Source organism: Salarias fasciatus, assembly GCF_902148845.1.
Source record: "Salarias fasciatus chromosome 7 unlocalized genomic scaffold, fSalaFa1.1 super_scaffold_4, whole genome shotgun sequence".
NCBI lineage: Eukaryota > Metazoa > Chordata > Actinopteri > Blenniiformes > Blenniidae > Salarias > Salarias fasciatus.
This window is the reverse complement of record NW_021941229.1, coordinates 8535141-8550136: the sequence shown is the minus strand read 5'-3', so window position 1 is coordinate 8550136 and position 14996 is coordinate 8535141. Positions and strand designations below refer to the sequence as shown.

The following is a 14996-nucleotide window of genomic DNA, read 5'->3' as shown; positions in this document are numbered from 1 at the left end:
TCTTCTATTCCCCAATCTCTGTCTGTAGCCCCAGGTGTCAGGCCCTCCCACAATGGTGACCTTTGACCCAGAGCTGACCAGGAAAGACGACATAGTGGAGGAGCAGATCAACTTCTCGTCGGCCAGGAAGCAGTTCCTCCAAGGGGATGCCACCAGGAAGGACGTCGCTCCTCACATTTACTCCGCCAAGCCCTTCTCCAAGTCCAGCGGCAGGGGCAGCCTGGGGAGCGGCGACGTCGCCGCGGAAACGGAGGAGACTCACGTGACCTGGTCTGACGAGGGAATCGCGGGCGAGTTCACGTGCGCCCGAGCCGTGATGGCCATCCTGCCCGGGGAGGACGAGGCGAAGGGTCACTTCCACCCGGCGTTCAACCCCGAGGAGTCGGACTCCGGGCTGGACGAGCTGTCGGTCCGCTCTCAGGACACCACCGTGTTCAGCTTGGACAACGTTTCCGACAGCGGGGCTTCGCTGCCGCCCACCCCGCAGCCGCTCACCCCGGTGTCGCCCCCCACCCCGCAGCCCGCCACCCCGGTCAACGGGCAGACCGGCGGCGGCCCGACAGAGGACGAGCTGGAGTACCACGCCGGGGTGCTGGTGCAGAACGCCATCCAGAACGCCCTGGCGGCTCAGAATGGGCGGGACTGGCCGCCGCCCGACTTGAATTCGTCTCAGCTGAGCGCCCCCGTTTCCCCATCGTCCGCCTCGACGGGCAGCCCGGTGCCGGTGTCCTCCTCGCCCGTGTCCTCGGGCGGAGCTCCCAGTTTCCAGTCGCCCGCCTCGTCCAGCCCGGCGCCGTCCAACCCGTCCCCGCAGCCGGACCGGCAGCCGGCGGTCACCGTGGAGAAGCCGGTGGAGGCGCCCCAGCAGCTCCACGCGCCCTCTCCCCCGCCCTCCCAGCCCGTCTCGCCGCCCCAGAGACCCCGAGACGGCGGCCCCAGGATCAAAATCCAGTCCTCCTACAGCAGAGCGCTGGCGTCCTCCACCCCGGCTCCGGTTCAGGCCCCAGCGCCGGCGTCTGTGGCCCCCGTCTCCAGGCCCACCCCAGCCTACCGGCCCCCTTCACCCCCGAGCCCAGAGAAACCCGAATTCAGCTACTTCAGCAAATACTCGGAGGCGGCCGAGCTGCGCAGCACGGCGGCCGCGGCCCGGGGCCCCGAGGCCGAGGCGGCCAGCGGCCCGTTCCGTCTGCGCTCCAAGAAGCAGCGGACTCTGTCGATGATCGAGGAGGAGATCCGGGCGGCTCAGCAGAGAGAGGAGGAGCTGAAGAAGCAGAGGGAGACTCAGCCCGCCGTGGCGGTCCGGCCCGGCGGCACCTCCGGCAGCGGCGCGAGGACGGGGATTCGGAAAACCACTATTTCACCCGCCGATAAGATGAAGAGCAACAGCCTGCCGACCAGACTGACCATGACAGCACGGACCGCGCCAGGTCAGTCTCACAGAGGGGCAGCAGGACCCACAATAAACCCGATTGCTTCAGAAAACGCTGTAAGGTCTTTTTTTTTTCTTCTTTTTTTTTTTCAACCAATTTTTGCAGGAAAGATCGAGAAAGTTCGCCCTGCACCGCCCGTCTCGCCCTCGCCGTCAGAAGGAGCCCTGTCCGATGCCGGCAGCGAGGACTCCGGAGGCTCGCGGCCCAAAAACTTCATGCAGACGCTCATGGAAGACTACGAGACGCACAAAGTAAAGAGGAGGGAGAAAATGGAAGACAACAGTGTAAGTATTTTCACTGGAAATGATAAAACTCCTCATAAACTTCATACATAACTAGTAATTGTAACCACAGATCACAGTTGTTTTTTTTTTATTTTTTCAACTTTATCAATAAAACTTATCAGTAGATGTGTCAGGAAATGAAAGTACAACCAAGTTCTTGATCGTTTTGTTTCGTATACAGTACATATTTGCAGTGCTGTGATTCAGTGATGTCTATGTGGTTGATTACAGTCTCTCACATCCTGTTAGCGCAAACAAATATTGTACAACACTCAGATGGGAAGTTCCCTGCATGACACAGCGAAAGAAACTGAAAGTGAAACACAGACAATGGTTCTCTGTTCAACTTTAGAGTTCTCATTATTGTAAAACAGGTCTGTGCTGTCAAAGGAACCGGCTGCCAGAAAAGATGAATAGAAATTCACAGTGTGCACATACACACACACACACATTCAAACACACCCACCATTCATCCATTTGCACTCACACTCGATTAGATTTTATTGATAAATAAGATCATAAAGTTCCATTAAAAGAGAAAAAGGTGTAAAAGTCATGATTTCTCTCAGTTTTGGCTGCTGTTGCTGATTTTTTTTGTGGGTTGTATTTTTTTTTTTTCACTCATGTGCTCATTTCCTGTACTTGTTGCTTCTCCCCCTGCTGGTCGGTCAGTACTCCCGTTTGCTGCTGGCTAACGAGGTAACCACGGCGGTACCTGCTGCACCCCGAAGCCTTTTCACTCCTATAACCCGCCTTTATGCACAGACCTGGGTCAGACTGTCCACGCAGACGTCCATTGCTGCACCCTGCTTCTTGAAAAAGATGTCTTTTTTTTCTTTACAGTGTTAAAGATTCCGCTGTTAGTCGCATTCAACATGTTTTAAATGTTTTAAATGCACCGCTGAGTTCAGAGAGAAGTAATCATGAGTAAATTTATCAAGGAGCACAAGTGCAAAACCTGGTCCCAGGTCTGCTTTCCGGCCTTGTTTTGTTGTGTTGGTGCTGCATGTGCTTGTCCATGGATTTTGTGTGACCTTTGACCCCACACTTGTTTTTTTTTTTGTTTTTTTTCATAAATATATACCAGTTGTGTGCATTAGTTTGTGCCAACAAAGTCTTTAGTGTCCATCATCACAAAACACACTTCTGCATAAATATTTCTAATAGCAGACATGGAAGCATCTGAATTGTTTTTCCCTCACAGTTAATTTTATTCAGAGATGCGTGAAGTGTTAAAAAAAAACACAAAAAAAACTTCTATATGTATGCCAGAATGTCCTGAGTGTCCCCGGATCCCCCCCCGCCTCCGATGAATCCTCCCTGAGCCCGACGACGTGTCCGTGGTTGTGTTTACCGTGACGTGTTTGGAAAGTCATCGGAAAGATGAAATATGGTTGCTGCAAGCATGAGACTTTCACGGAAACTGAGTGGAGTAAAGTCAGATATTGCAGGGGGCGTTTCAGTTTGGTGGAAAACGCTACGAAACAAGCGCTCCCTCGGCATCTGACGTGCGGTGCATGCCATATTGGATCTGCGTGTTTTGTGACTGTTCTGCACGTGTCTTCCCTCCATGACGCTGCCCTCTGTGTGCCTTCAGCTGATCCCCTCACTCTGTGTCCGTCAGGTTCTGGAGGCCACTCGAGTCACTCGGCGGAAAAGCAACATGGCGCTGAAGTGGGAAGCCGGAATATACGCCAACGAGGAAGGAGAAGAAGAAGAGGAGGAGGAGGAGGAGGAGGAGGAAGAAGAAGAGGAAGAGGAGGAGGAATAAATAGTGGAGACAGCTACTGGAAGAAGAAGAGTATGAATGGAAATATGATAAGAAAGAAGAGCAAATACAAACAGTATTTATTTTACTTTTAGCACCCTGATGATCACAGGACCGTGCGCCGCCGTGTGCTTTTGGGACCTGAGAAATGAAGGCGTAGCAGTATGTGTATGAGAGATTCCAGGTATTTGAGGTGGGTTTGAGACAAAAGATGCCAGAGACACTTTGAAGGGATTTAGAGCTGATTGACACGAACGACATCGATATTCAGAGGTGTTTCTCACCTGTCTGCAGTTTTAAGGATTTCTTGTGACAGACTTGCTGATGATGGGTTTTTTTTTTTGACCGTGTGATGATAATCATCTTCAGAATGTGTTGAAAGGTTGTTGTTTTTCTTAATTTCCAGGAAAGTTGTGTGCAGATATGAACTTTTTACCTGAACAGGTTTGCAGGACAAAAGAGGCCAAATCACACTGACTGACGACTTGTCTCGTTTCTGAGTGCAAACTGAAGTGAAACGCACCACAGGGAGCCCCTTTCTGACCCCATTTTTATCTGTAAGTGCCGACTGGGAGGGTTAATAATGTCAAACTGCTCACAAAACTGATATCACTAACTTGGCCTTAGACTGTCGGTGATTGTCGGCGTGTATGATGTACGTTATTCTGGATTATTACAGTTTTCGTAGAGAAAATTAGCAACCACGACGGTGATTTTTCTGAACGGACCGTGTAGAGAATGAAAAATCTGAGGGCAAAACTTACTGCTGGTCGCATATACAGCGTTTCACTCAGTGTGTGTATTGTTAAAAGGGCTGGGACGGGGGTTTTATATTGAAAAAAACAAGACTTCTTTTAGCTATCGTTAGCTTTGTTGACCTGTGCTTTCTGATGTAAGCAGTTGTTTCGTGTATTATACCAAGGTAGGACTGTGTATTTGTTGTATGAACATCTGCCGTGTATCTACTACTAAACTTTGTTAGCTGAGGATAAAGTTTGACAAGAAAAAGTTTTTATTTAAAAAAAAAAAAAAGCAAAAAAAAAAAACTTGTGATACCAAAACATTGTTATTTAGAGAAAATCAAGTCAGTCTGAACTGCAGTGTGCATGGACCTACGCTCACTTCTGCTGTACGCACACAGCAAACAGCAAACAGCCGAAAGTGTTGTGGTGGAGCTCAACAGAGAACTTGAGTGTTCAGAGCGGAGCAGTACCCAACAGACTTCCTTGTTTCATGAATGTCGGTGGTCACTGTTTATGCTTTCAGGAAGCAGAATGCTGCCAGTGCAGAATCATTTCCAAATTCATGCGGCAATATAGCGTTAAATCACGAGAAACATGTAGTGTCATACATCATCGATGTTTATCACTGAACCTACGCAGACGTTATTGGTGAAACATTGCATCATGTGAGAAGTTCCATGATATGTTAAGAAAACACATTCCCCTCTGCAATCTGTCAAATTTGCTTCGAAAACGTTAACGATCAGCAATATTTGGAGCTCTGAGTAGACATGGAAGAAAAGAGGCCACATAGAATCATTGGATCAAGATAATGACAACTTAAAAATTACCAATAATAACAAGTCCTTGTTGCTGCTTGAAGGGGGCGGGGCTTATTAGGAGCCCATCAAGGCTTGATGCACTTGCAAAAATCAGTTGTTTAATTTGTGTTGATCTGAATCTGTATTATTCGTATTTATGTAAGAATATTTTGTGTCTGAAATAACATTTGTGCTTACAAAGAGAAACAAAGTGTGTGATTGTGTAGTGTATTGTGTGTGTGCATGTGTGTATGCAGAAATTTGATTACAAGGACCTGTAAGTGTCTCATTCAGTCGTTGCTACCAATTCTTTATTTTTTTTTTCTTTGCTCCTCACAAAGATCTGCTGATATAAATCTTACCTGAGGGCAAAAACAACCAGAAATACAGACAAATCTAAAAAAAAAAACGAAATAAATACCAGGCTTGTCTGAGGTGGGGGGTGAAGGCAGGGATATTTACAGGTCCTTGATGCACACTGAACATATCACACACACAAACTTTGACAAAAATATACAAGTGTCATTACAGACACACATCCGTACAAATTCACAAATCAGGACACACACTCGACTGAACCACTCGAACTGAACGAGAAGCAAAATGATTGTAATCCTCCGTCTTTGTTTCTATAGAAGCCTTTGAGATTGAGATGAGAAATTGCTTCCCGCCCTGTAAAATAAACCAAACGCGCCTTCAGTTTTGATCGCTTGCCTCTGCTGTGGGATGTCCTGTCTGAAGTGTCCTTCAGCAAGGCACCGGCCTCCCTTGAGTGCTCTCGATCATGCTCATTTCGCAGCTGATTCCAGAGAAACTCCTCCCTGTTGTTGTGTTAATAATTTATAGTATTTAAAAGGACTAGCGCCTCCTTTTCTGGGGCCAGAGAGAGCAGAGTGTGTGGACACACAGTCGCAGGTACAGAGCTGCTGGTGCTTACATGAGATTAAAACACTGAGGTCAAGAAAGGACAATAGGAAAGTCAGCTGGCCTTACACACACTAAATAAGTTTCCTCGAGAGCGATCGCAGCTGCCAGGCAGTATTAAAAGCACTTCTTTATTTTATTTTATTTTTTTTTGTATACTGCGAAAATAGAAACTTTTCAAAACATTTAAAACCCCCAAAACGGTTTGAAGTCCTCATATAAAAAGACATCAAGCACAGGCAGAGGAGATGATGAATTGTGTGATTTATTACAGTAATTATTCTAATTATTATGCTTTTGATGTTTGAATTCATGGAGATGATTTTATTTATCATTCTGAATGCTGGTAGCCTGTTTCTTCTCTTCTTTTTTTTTTCTTTCTTTTTTTAGGACTCACACCGTGTGTGTGGAGAAGCCAGCTTATTATGCAGCACTCGGTATAACCTCTGTTCCTATGTTAACCACTTGTACGCTCATACTCCGCGTTCTTATTTTATAGCACATGTAAGGCTCACAGTTATGCACCTACTACACATATTATGAATATTTTCTCATTAAAAAACAAAACCTGAACCAGTGGGTGTTCTGAGTGCTTCATTTCTATGAGTTTGCACTGTGATATATTTTTTTAATGTCATGATTATTAAGTGTAGGCTTACAAACTTGAAATTTAAATATGTACTTCTTTCGTTTTCACTTTATTTTAATATTTGCATAAATTCCGATGATGTTCCAAATGACACGAACCAATGGATGAACAAATCCACGTGGTTTTGAAAGCTGGCGTGCACAAGCTGGTAATAGCTGGTTTCATGAGGAAGTGGATGAGACAGAGTGTGTTTACACTCCTCACACACACACACACACACACACACACTCCTCGCCACAGTGGTGGATTTCTTCTTCTCGGATCGCTGGGGTCCGAGCCTGCCGGAGCCATGGCGCTGCTCCGGCGCGTGGAGCCGGTCATCGTGCTCGAGCAGCTGGGCAACACGCTGTTCGAGACCGCGCTGCAGCTGGTGGTCAGCGACCGGAGCGCCAACGCCTCCTACCCGGGGCTGACCCCGGAGGACAGCCGGCAGAAAGCCATCACGGACTTCTACCTGACCTACAGCCTGGTGGTCCGGTTCACCCCCATCCTGCCCGCGCTGCTCCTGGCCCGGATCAGCGACCGCGGCTGGCGCAGGGTCCCCGTGGCGCTGCCGCTGGGCGGGTACCTGCTGTCCCGGCTCGCGCTCCTCCTGGTGGTCGTGTCCGGGCTGCCGGTGTCCGTCATGTTCGGGGGGGCGTTCCTGTTCGGGCTCTCCGGGGGATACGGAGCCTTCTGGGCCGGGGTGATGACCGTGGTGTCGCTGGGATCCACCGGCAAGGACCGCTCCAAGGTCGGAGTGTTTCTATTAAGATACAGGATGAAAGACTGATGCTGGAGTTAAACTACTGTTTGCTTTGGATGCATTATAAGTGACAGTAGGGCTCATAAAGAGCTATTCGAGAAAATTTATTTACTTTTAAGCTGCATTTATTGGCATTCTCAGTATATAAATGTAGATGTATTTATTTTGTGTATATTAATTTTCGTAAATTAAATTAAATTAAATTTAAATTAAATTAAATTAAATAATTAATTAAAATAATTAAACTAAATGTGTATTTATTTAAAAAATAAATAGAAAACATGAATGATAAAAAATATATTCATTTATATAGATTATTTACAATGTATTTATATGTCTATGTGCGCACAGTATTACACGTGTAATAGTAAATTTGATAGTCAATCAGTTTCTGAAAATAATATTTAACATTTTGATGTTTTTTTTTATTATTTATCAGCAGTGGGTTGACTTATAAAGAATTAAATTGAACACTAGTGCTGCTTGAGTTCACATTTTCAAATTCTTTTCAACTGCTTTTTTTTCCACTTTTGGAAAAGTCACAAAAATTTGTTCAAGCCAATTAACGAGGGAAAACTGAAGTTTTAAAAAGTATTAAAAATTTGATAATGACATATTTCTGGAATGTTCCTGGTTGGGCCCAGTTCTCAAGCTCTCGGCTGGTGTGTTTGACCTGCAGGCCATGATGATGGTGGAGCTGCTGTACGGGATAGCAGGCCTGGTGGGCAGTCTGGTGTCCGGTCACCTGTTCCTGCTCTACACGTCCAGTCTGGGTCACGGGACCATCCTGCTGATCGTGAGCATACTGCTCCACCTGCTCTGCCTGCTGCTCGCCGTATTCCTGCTGCAGGTCAGTGTGGAGACGGTGCCATCCTAGTGGTCCTTCAGTTATCTGTCTGGGTTTTAGGTCATCAGCCACCAGATTTTTAGCTGACATTCAAGTATTTATGTATGTATTTATTTATTAGCAGCTCTCATGGTCTTTATTTGTATAAAGTGATACAGAGGGTGGATCAACACCAGCAAGCTTCTCTTTTGGGAAGGTTTAATGTAGATCTTTGATTTTAGGTGAAGCAAGTCACCGGCGGCGGCAGCGGAGGGCCGGAGGAGGAAGGCCATCTCCTGTCGGGTTCTTCTAACGAAGCCCCTGTCGTGGAGGCGGCGGCAGGAATAGACAAGGTGAACGTGGCCCTGCTCTTCGTGGCCGCCTTCCTGTACGACTTCGCCGTGGGTGGAGCTGTGTCAATGCTGGTCGCTTTTGTGCTGAAAGAGCCCCTCAGCTGGAACGCCACCCAGGTAACTGATGAAGCAGCATCTTCTGTGAGTTGACTTTACTGTACGGCTTTATTGGACTTTCTTCTCCTTCTTTTCATCTCCCTTCCTCGTCAGGTGGGTTATGGAAATGCTGCCAGCTGTGCCATTTTCCTCACCAGCTTCCTTGGCGTCGTGGCGTTTCGCCGCTGCGTCAGCGACGTGGGCCTGATCCTGATCGGCATGCTGTCGTTCGCCTCGGGGATCTTCTTCATGTCCTTCGTCACTGCGACCTGGATGTTCTACCTCGGTGAGACAGATCTCAGATCTGTGTTCATGATGGACAAAAGCAACAACAGTGACCTTCAGAGGGTCACCTGTGATCGCAGTAGAACTCATTCTGCAGTTTCGTATAAAGTAGCAAAGCATCGACACTGGTTCACCGGTTTTTCTAATCTGAATACCAAAAGCACAGATGAGGCGCGGCTCAGAAAATCTAGGAACTAAATCAAGGAACTGAAAGTGTTGAAAAGCCATAAAGGTTTTTATCCGGAATTGAGTGTGAATTCAAGGGTTTTCATCTTCATGAATCTCATACCAGTCGATAGACAGGAGAATAGTAGTTGGGGAGTTTTGTTTTGTTTTTTTTACCCTGAAATGATCCAACTAAAGGATGCAGGACACTGGTTCTGATCCCAGCTGACTATGCATAAAGGATCAACCTGGTCAGGTCGCCAGCTGGTCACACACTCACCATTCACACCTACAGACAATCTACAGTTGAAAAATTAGCCTCACACACGTTTCCAGAGGAAAACCCTTCAATGCACAAGAAGAACATAAAAACTTCACACTTCGTAGCACCAGAGATCGAGTGACGTGGTAATGGTAATGAGTGTCTGCTCTGGTACCGGCCTGCCTGGTGGAGTGGTTTACTTTGTGGAAAATAAACAGAAGCAGAACTGAAAGAAAAAAAACCCACTAACGGCTGTTTCATTTTTCTGCAGCTCGTTTACTGACTCTGTTCGCTCTCATCCCGATGCCGACCATCAGATCTCTGCTGTCACAGCAGGTCCCAAGTTCCCTCTACGGTAAGAACACACTCTACTTTTTCCCCACCAGGGTTTTTACCAAATCACTTTTGAGAATGAAATGTGTGATTGAAGAGGACAGAAAAAGCATCTTCAGGACACAAAAACAAGGAAGTCAAACCGAAGTGCAAACATATCTAGAAATAGATTGAAGGTGTAAAGAGACAACAGAGGAACTGACAATACAGTGTCACACATAATGTTCTGTAAACACACAGAGAAATGAGGTACTGCAACAAAAGCAGCAGGACAGTGACGGAAATTCGAAGTTGTAGAAGAGGAATGATGACATACTGTATTTCCCCAAAACTGAGTTTTCTGCCTCAAAGTTCAACAACTGGTCAAAAAATTAGGGAAACCTCACAAGTCTCTATAATTATAATTCATCTGTTGTTGTTGAGTGATTTTGAGAGATTATTTTCTAGATGTGATTTCATATAGTCATGACTATGAAGGTGCAAAGAGCAATTTTTTAAAAAAAAGAAATGTTTGATTATTTCTGGAACAGTTCCTCATATTAAAGGTACAATTGCCAAATCAGTCAACATAAACCTGATAGTTTGTGTTTACTGTTTGAATAAATGAAAAAGTAAAAAATTATTCTGAAAATATAAGAACACATGAGAATGTTGGTCGAGCTGCTTTAACGTAAAATCCATCAGATTAGATGAGGAAATGATATGAGCTTATCTCAAAGACTCTCCGTGAGCAGCAACAACTCTCTTGCCTTTCTCTTGGTCTTTGAACGTGCTCAGGAAACCTTTTATTTGCAAATGTTTCAAACCTGTCTGGATCATTTTTCAGTTTATTTTCCACAAATTAGGTAATGAGAGGAATAAGAAACGAGCCTTCAGCATGTCAGTGTGGTCCTGATCCAGCACCTCCTGGATTTCTATAAATCCCAAAAACACTGCTGGAGTGATGAGAAACCTATAAATATTTGTTTTTACATTTATTTGACGAATGAGGCACAAATCTGAACAAGAACACAAACATATAGCAGAACCAAATGTCAAATCAGAGAGATTCTAAGAGAAAAACAGGAGTTGTACTCAAGCACAAACTTGCACTGAGTAGATAGGCTCAAGTTTAGACATTAAGAAGTCAAAAAGAAAAGGTTGAGTGTTAATGATTAAAGCGTGACTGTTTTGGTCTCGGTGAGTCCTGACGTCGTTACAGAGTGTCTCATCAAACCGCCTGCCTCCTGTTATCTGAGCTCATCAGCTTTCAGACAGGTATGCGGACACGGGGAAGCGGTTTCTCCCTGGAGCTCGAGAATGAGGCCAGTCAGGTTGTCTTATACAAACACGAAGCTCTGCTTCCTCTTTGTGAGGCGAACAGGGATCGATGGGGTGTCTGAGTTATTTGCGATCAGGATTTTTTCTTATCTGCTCTCTCTCATCGTGGGGATTGTGTCATTCGCCAGAGCGGCACAAACACACACACATCAGTAACTTGAGTCAAGCCCCTCTGTTAACCTCTCTCTAGGCATGTGCCGATATGAAAATTTGATATCACGATATTGGTGGCCCAAAATATCACGATTCACGATATTATCACGATATTTGGTGCGTTGCTTTTAATACTATTGAAAATGCTCAAAAACACTGTGAAATCCATCAACATCTGTCAACAACACTGTGCATTTTAACATGCCTGAGCACATTTTGATAAAGTAGAGGGAAAAAATGAAACTTTTACCCTTGCCTATTTTTTTTTCCGGATTCCATACTGAAAAACACCATTATAACAATGAAGCAGCCATAAAGCTGCCACTGACTGCATTCAGCAGCTCCTGGACTACAACTGGACCAGGTTTTTATGAGATCAGCATAAAGCACACAGATTTTATAGTGTTTAGTTTGGATAGAACCAGGAGAACCCTTCATTTGGCCATTTGGAGACCAACCTATGCCAAACTATAATAAGTAGGTTTATAACTTATTTGAAAGGAATCTGACTTTAAAATACTTTTAATTTCCACTACAGGAATCTGTATGCAATGCAGCCTTTGGCTCTGATATTTAGCCACTATATCATACATTTCTACAGTTTTTGTGCAGAAACTTATAATTTTGCACAGTATTGTGCACAGTACAAAATACTTTTTTAATAAATGACTGAGCCATAGCATTTAGTTTCCAACTGAAATATATTTATAATAATAAAATCAATACAAAAATAGCCAATTATATGAGGGAAAACAAAAAAAAATCCCCTTTGCAACATGTAAACACATGAAGAAAAAAACAAAAACAATGTGCAATGAGCTGTAGAAACGCACAATGAAGATAAATGTGCACGTTTCAGAATTAAAAAATTGCCAAATATCACAGAAACAATCACTGATTGTGTGTGTCGCGTGTGTCTCGCTCTGCGGTGCGCACTGCTGCGTCTTTTAGAACCAAGATGGCGGCGGCGCTCGTGCGGTTATGCTAAAAGATGTCTCCCAGCTGGATGATGCCTCAGTCACGTGTATCATATCGTATGAAAGCTCACCAGCCGTGAACGAATGTCAACAAACTTTATTTAAACTCCCAAGATTAACGACAAGCCCACAAGATGGCGACAATAACATTCAGGCGCATGACGCGCTGTCACTACTGCAGAGGATTATGAAGTTAATTTTGGTCAGAGGAGAGCGTGGATAGATGGAAAATGACCACAAAACGGTAAGGAAATAAAACATATTGTGTTTGGTGTGAATAGCTTTGAGATTTGGCGAAGAAGTGTGAGAGAAAGTGCAATCTGAGGCGCTGGCTGTGAAATGTAAAGATCGGTTTTGGGTTTGTTTTGCCGCTGACGGGAGGCGGTCGGCTCAGAGAAGATTCTGCCTGGTGTCTCTTAAAGAGAAGCTTTTCTAGTTTCACGCGAGGCCCAATATGTTGGGATGGAGCAGACGGATCTCTGGTTCTGTTGCGTTTTGTGTCTGGAGGTGCAGCTGAGGGGGGCGGTACAGTGTCTGTCGGGCCGAACGCGTTAATGCCTAGTTTTAATCATCCTGGCATAAAATTACTTACTTTAGGGGTTTTCTATGGATCTGGGACTTTTGTGGTGGTTTGCAGTACATTTTGCTGCAGAGGCTTTGACACCTTGGGTTAGATCAATAGCTGTTTCGGTAATGGGCTTGTCTCCAGATGAAACGGACGATATCTTGTAAATGACGTGATATGATAATCTCGGCTGTCCAATATCGTAAATCGCGATTATATCGTAAATTGGCACATCCCTACCTCTCTCCCTGTCTTATCAGTAACTTCCCCCTTTCCTTCCCATCAGGCACCTCTCTCACCCTCCTGCAGATCACTCTGAAGTTTGCCGGCCTGGCCTACCTCCCTGCTTTCACAAAGATCTACCAGGGAACCCTGGACTGGTTCCCGGGCTTGGTCTTCATGCTGGCCAGCTTGTTCACCGTGCTGGGAATGGTCCCCATCAGGTACTCTCCGCAGATTGCCCGCACGATTCATTCGATTCACGATTCTGCAATATTCTCAAGATTTTCCCCTCTATGTTTCCTTCAGTATAATTGGATGGAGACTGCCTCTGAGACAACGATATGAGAGAATCCTGGGAGACTGAAGTCACGTCTGCATCGCCACGTTGGAAAATGAAAGTTAAAAAAGCGTGAAGAGCCTTTCATGTCACATCCTGTATTGTTAGAGGAGGCTCCGTCTGTCACGAGAGGAATCCACTGCAGGATTTCCAAATATCTTAGAAAACTGAAATTAGCCCGTGCTGAGCGGCTTTAAATGAACGTACGTGCACTGACAGGGGAAAATGATCCTGAATGTTTTCGACATACACTCACAAAGCTTATGAAATTATTGCAAAAAGACAGCAACAGATTTCATCAGCTATTCAAATTTGTGTTAAAAAAAACAAAAGAAGAGTGAAGTGAAAACTCATTTCTGCATAGCGTGGTGTTTTGTCAGTGAATGTGTCAGGCAGGGAAAAGTCCCTGCTGAAAATCACAGTGATGCTCAAAAACAGAAGAAGAGAGCTGCCAAGTCACACACACACATTCTCACTCCACAGGTCACTTTATTCTACGACTGTGGAGAATCCTGAAGCAAAACAGTTGAGGACTCACACTGTAGACCCACAACTATATGCTTTCCATTTGGAATCAAAACACAAATAAATAACATTTAAATGAGTACAACTGTACTTGATACTCTAAATATCCTGTAGGTGTGAACGTGAGTGTGTGTGATATCAGTCTGTGTTTGTCCTGTGATGGACTGCTGACCTGTCTAGGTGGAATTTGCCTCTGTTGAGCTGGGATCTTCTCCTCCACCTCTCCACCTTCATCTGGATGAAGTGGTGTCAAAGATGAATAATGGTGACTTTGTTATTATTGTATTTTAGTTAGCTTACTGCTTTGTGCATCAGGTATGTTCAAGTTTTCAGGATTCTGTTTTTAATCTTTTATTTCACATTTGGCAACACAAGGGAAGGTTACTCATTACTTGCACTTTTGTATGTGTCTCTGTACTTTCTTCAATAAAGACGATGAATTCATGAAATAGTTTTTATTGTGTGAATCTTTAAAATTAAGCTCAAATGCTACAGTAATTTAATTTGGATGAAAATAATATGTAGACATAAAAATATTAAATCATTTTGCAAGCCCACATTTAAAGTTAGAACACAAAATGAAAAGAGATTAAATACACATTACTATTAAAGAGCTGAAAATTACTGAAATTAGAAGGTCTCTTGAAAAAAGTGCAGAAATCACACAGACTTATGCATCATGTGTCATTTTGGAAATCAACCTAAATATTGCAGGAAAAAGTGAGCCCAAATTCAACATGGAAACCACAAGCCTGCATGGAAATATGACTTTTATTTTATTTTATTTTATTTTATTTTATTTTATTTTATTTTATTTTATTTTATTTTTTGCTAAGTGTGCAAAAAGTACCTTCATTCTTCTGGAAACTCAAAGTAATCCCGATTGACATTTCATCGTGGGCATAATGGACATTCGCTAAAATACAGAAATTACAGCTCACTTCACATTATTCAACATGCTGCTGGTGCTGACAGCTGCTTACTGGTGACCCTATTTTGGCTGAAATATATTATGTGTATAATATATAATATATATTGTGGCTGACTTAGTGGATGTTAAACCTGACCAAAAGAAGATGATGCTGAAGAAAATTGGAAGACGATCAGACTGAATCTGGATGAGAAACACTGATGCTGGACGCCATGACACAACAAAACGTCATCAATAAACGTGTATTTTATAGTTACAGTAGTTTGTAGATATGCAGATGGTTTTAATGAGACGGATATTGTG

The 14996-nt window shown here is 44.2% G+C and overlaps 2 protein-coding genes across 3 annotated transcripts in view; both read left to right on the top strand.

Moving 5' to 3' along the window:
* palm2akap2 (PALM2 and AKAP2 fusion) overlaps positions 1-5526 on the top strand; it is a 92080-nt gene extending 86554 nt beyond the window's left edge. The window contains exons 14-17 of one of the 2 annotated variants that reach the window (XM_030084203.1): positions 29-1427; positions 1536-1714; positions 2387-2425; positions 3339-5526. In XM_030084203.1, the coding sequence (XP_029940063.1) occupies positions 29-1427; positions 1536-1714; positions 2387-2425; positions 3339-3485 (1764 nt within the window). In that variant the 3' untranslated portion in view covers positions 3486-5526. The remainder of the gene's footprint in view (positions 1-28; positions 1428-1535; positions 1715-2386; positions 2426-3338) is intronic. The other variant, XM_030084204.1, reaches the window with a different exon arrangement.
* A 1251-nt stretch (positions 5527-6777) lies between these two features.
* Positions 6778-14211, top strand: slc46a2 (solute carrier family 46 member 2). Its single transcript, XM_030084205.1, has 7 exons — positions 6778-7331; positions 8023-8193; positions 8412-8639; positions 8733-8904; positions 9602-9685; positions 12965-13121; positions 13207-14211. The coding sequence occupies exons 1-7, from the start codon at positions 6888-6890 to the stop codon at positions 13262-13264; spliced, it is 1314 nt and encodes a 437-aa protein (XP_029940065.1). The 5' UTR covers positions 6778-6887; the 3' UTR covers positions 13265-14211.
* The last annotated feature ends 785 nt before the right edge of the window (positions 14212-14996 follow it).

What these genes read in the sequence shown, in the direction of transcription:
- slc46a2 (XM_030084205.1), top strand. Translation starts at nt 6,888, where the DNA reads ATGGCGCTGCTCCGGCGCGTGGAGCCGGTCATCGTGCTCGAGCAGCTG. An exon ending in GACCTGGATGTTCTACCTCG is followed by an intron (nt 8,905 to 9,601) that starts GTGAGACAGATC and finishes ATTTTTCTGCAG; the next exon opens with CTCGTTTACTGACTCTGTTC. An exon ending in CTGGGAATGGTCCCCATCAG is followed by an intron (nt 13,122 to 13,206) that starts GTACTCTCCGCA and finishes TGTTTCCTTCAG; the next exon opens with TATAATTGGATGGAGACTGC.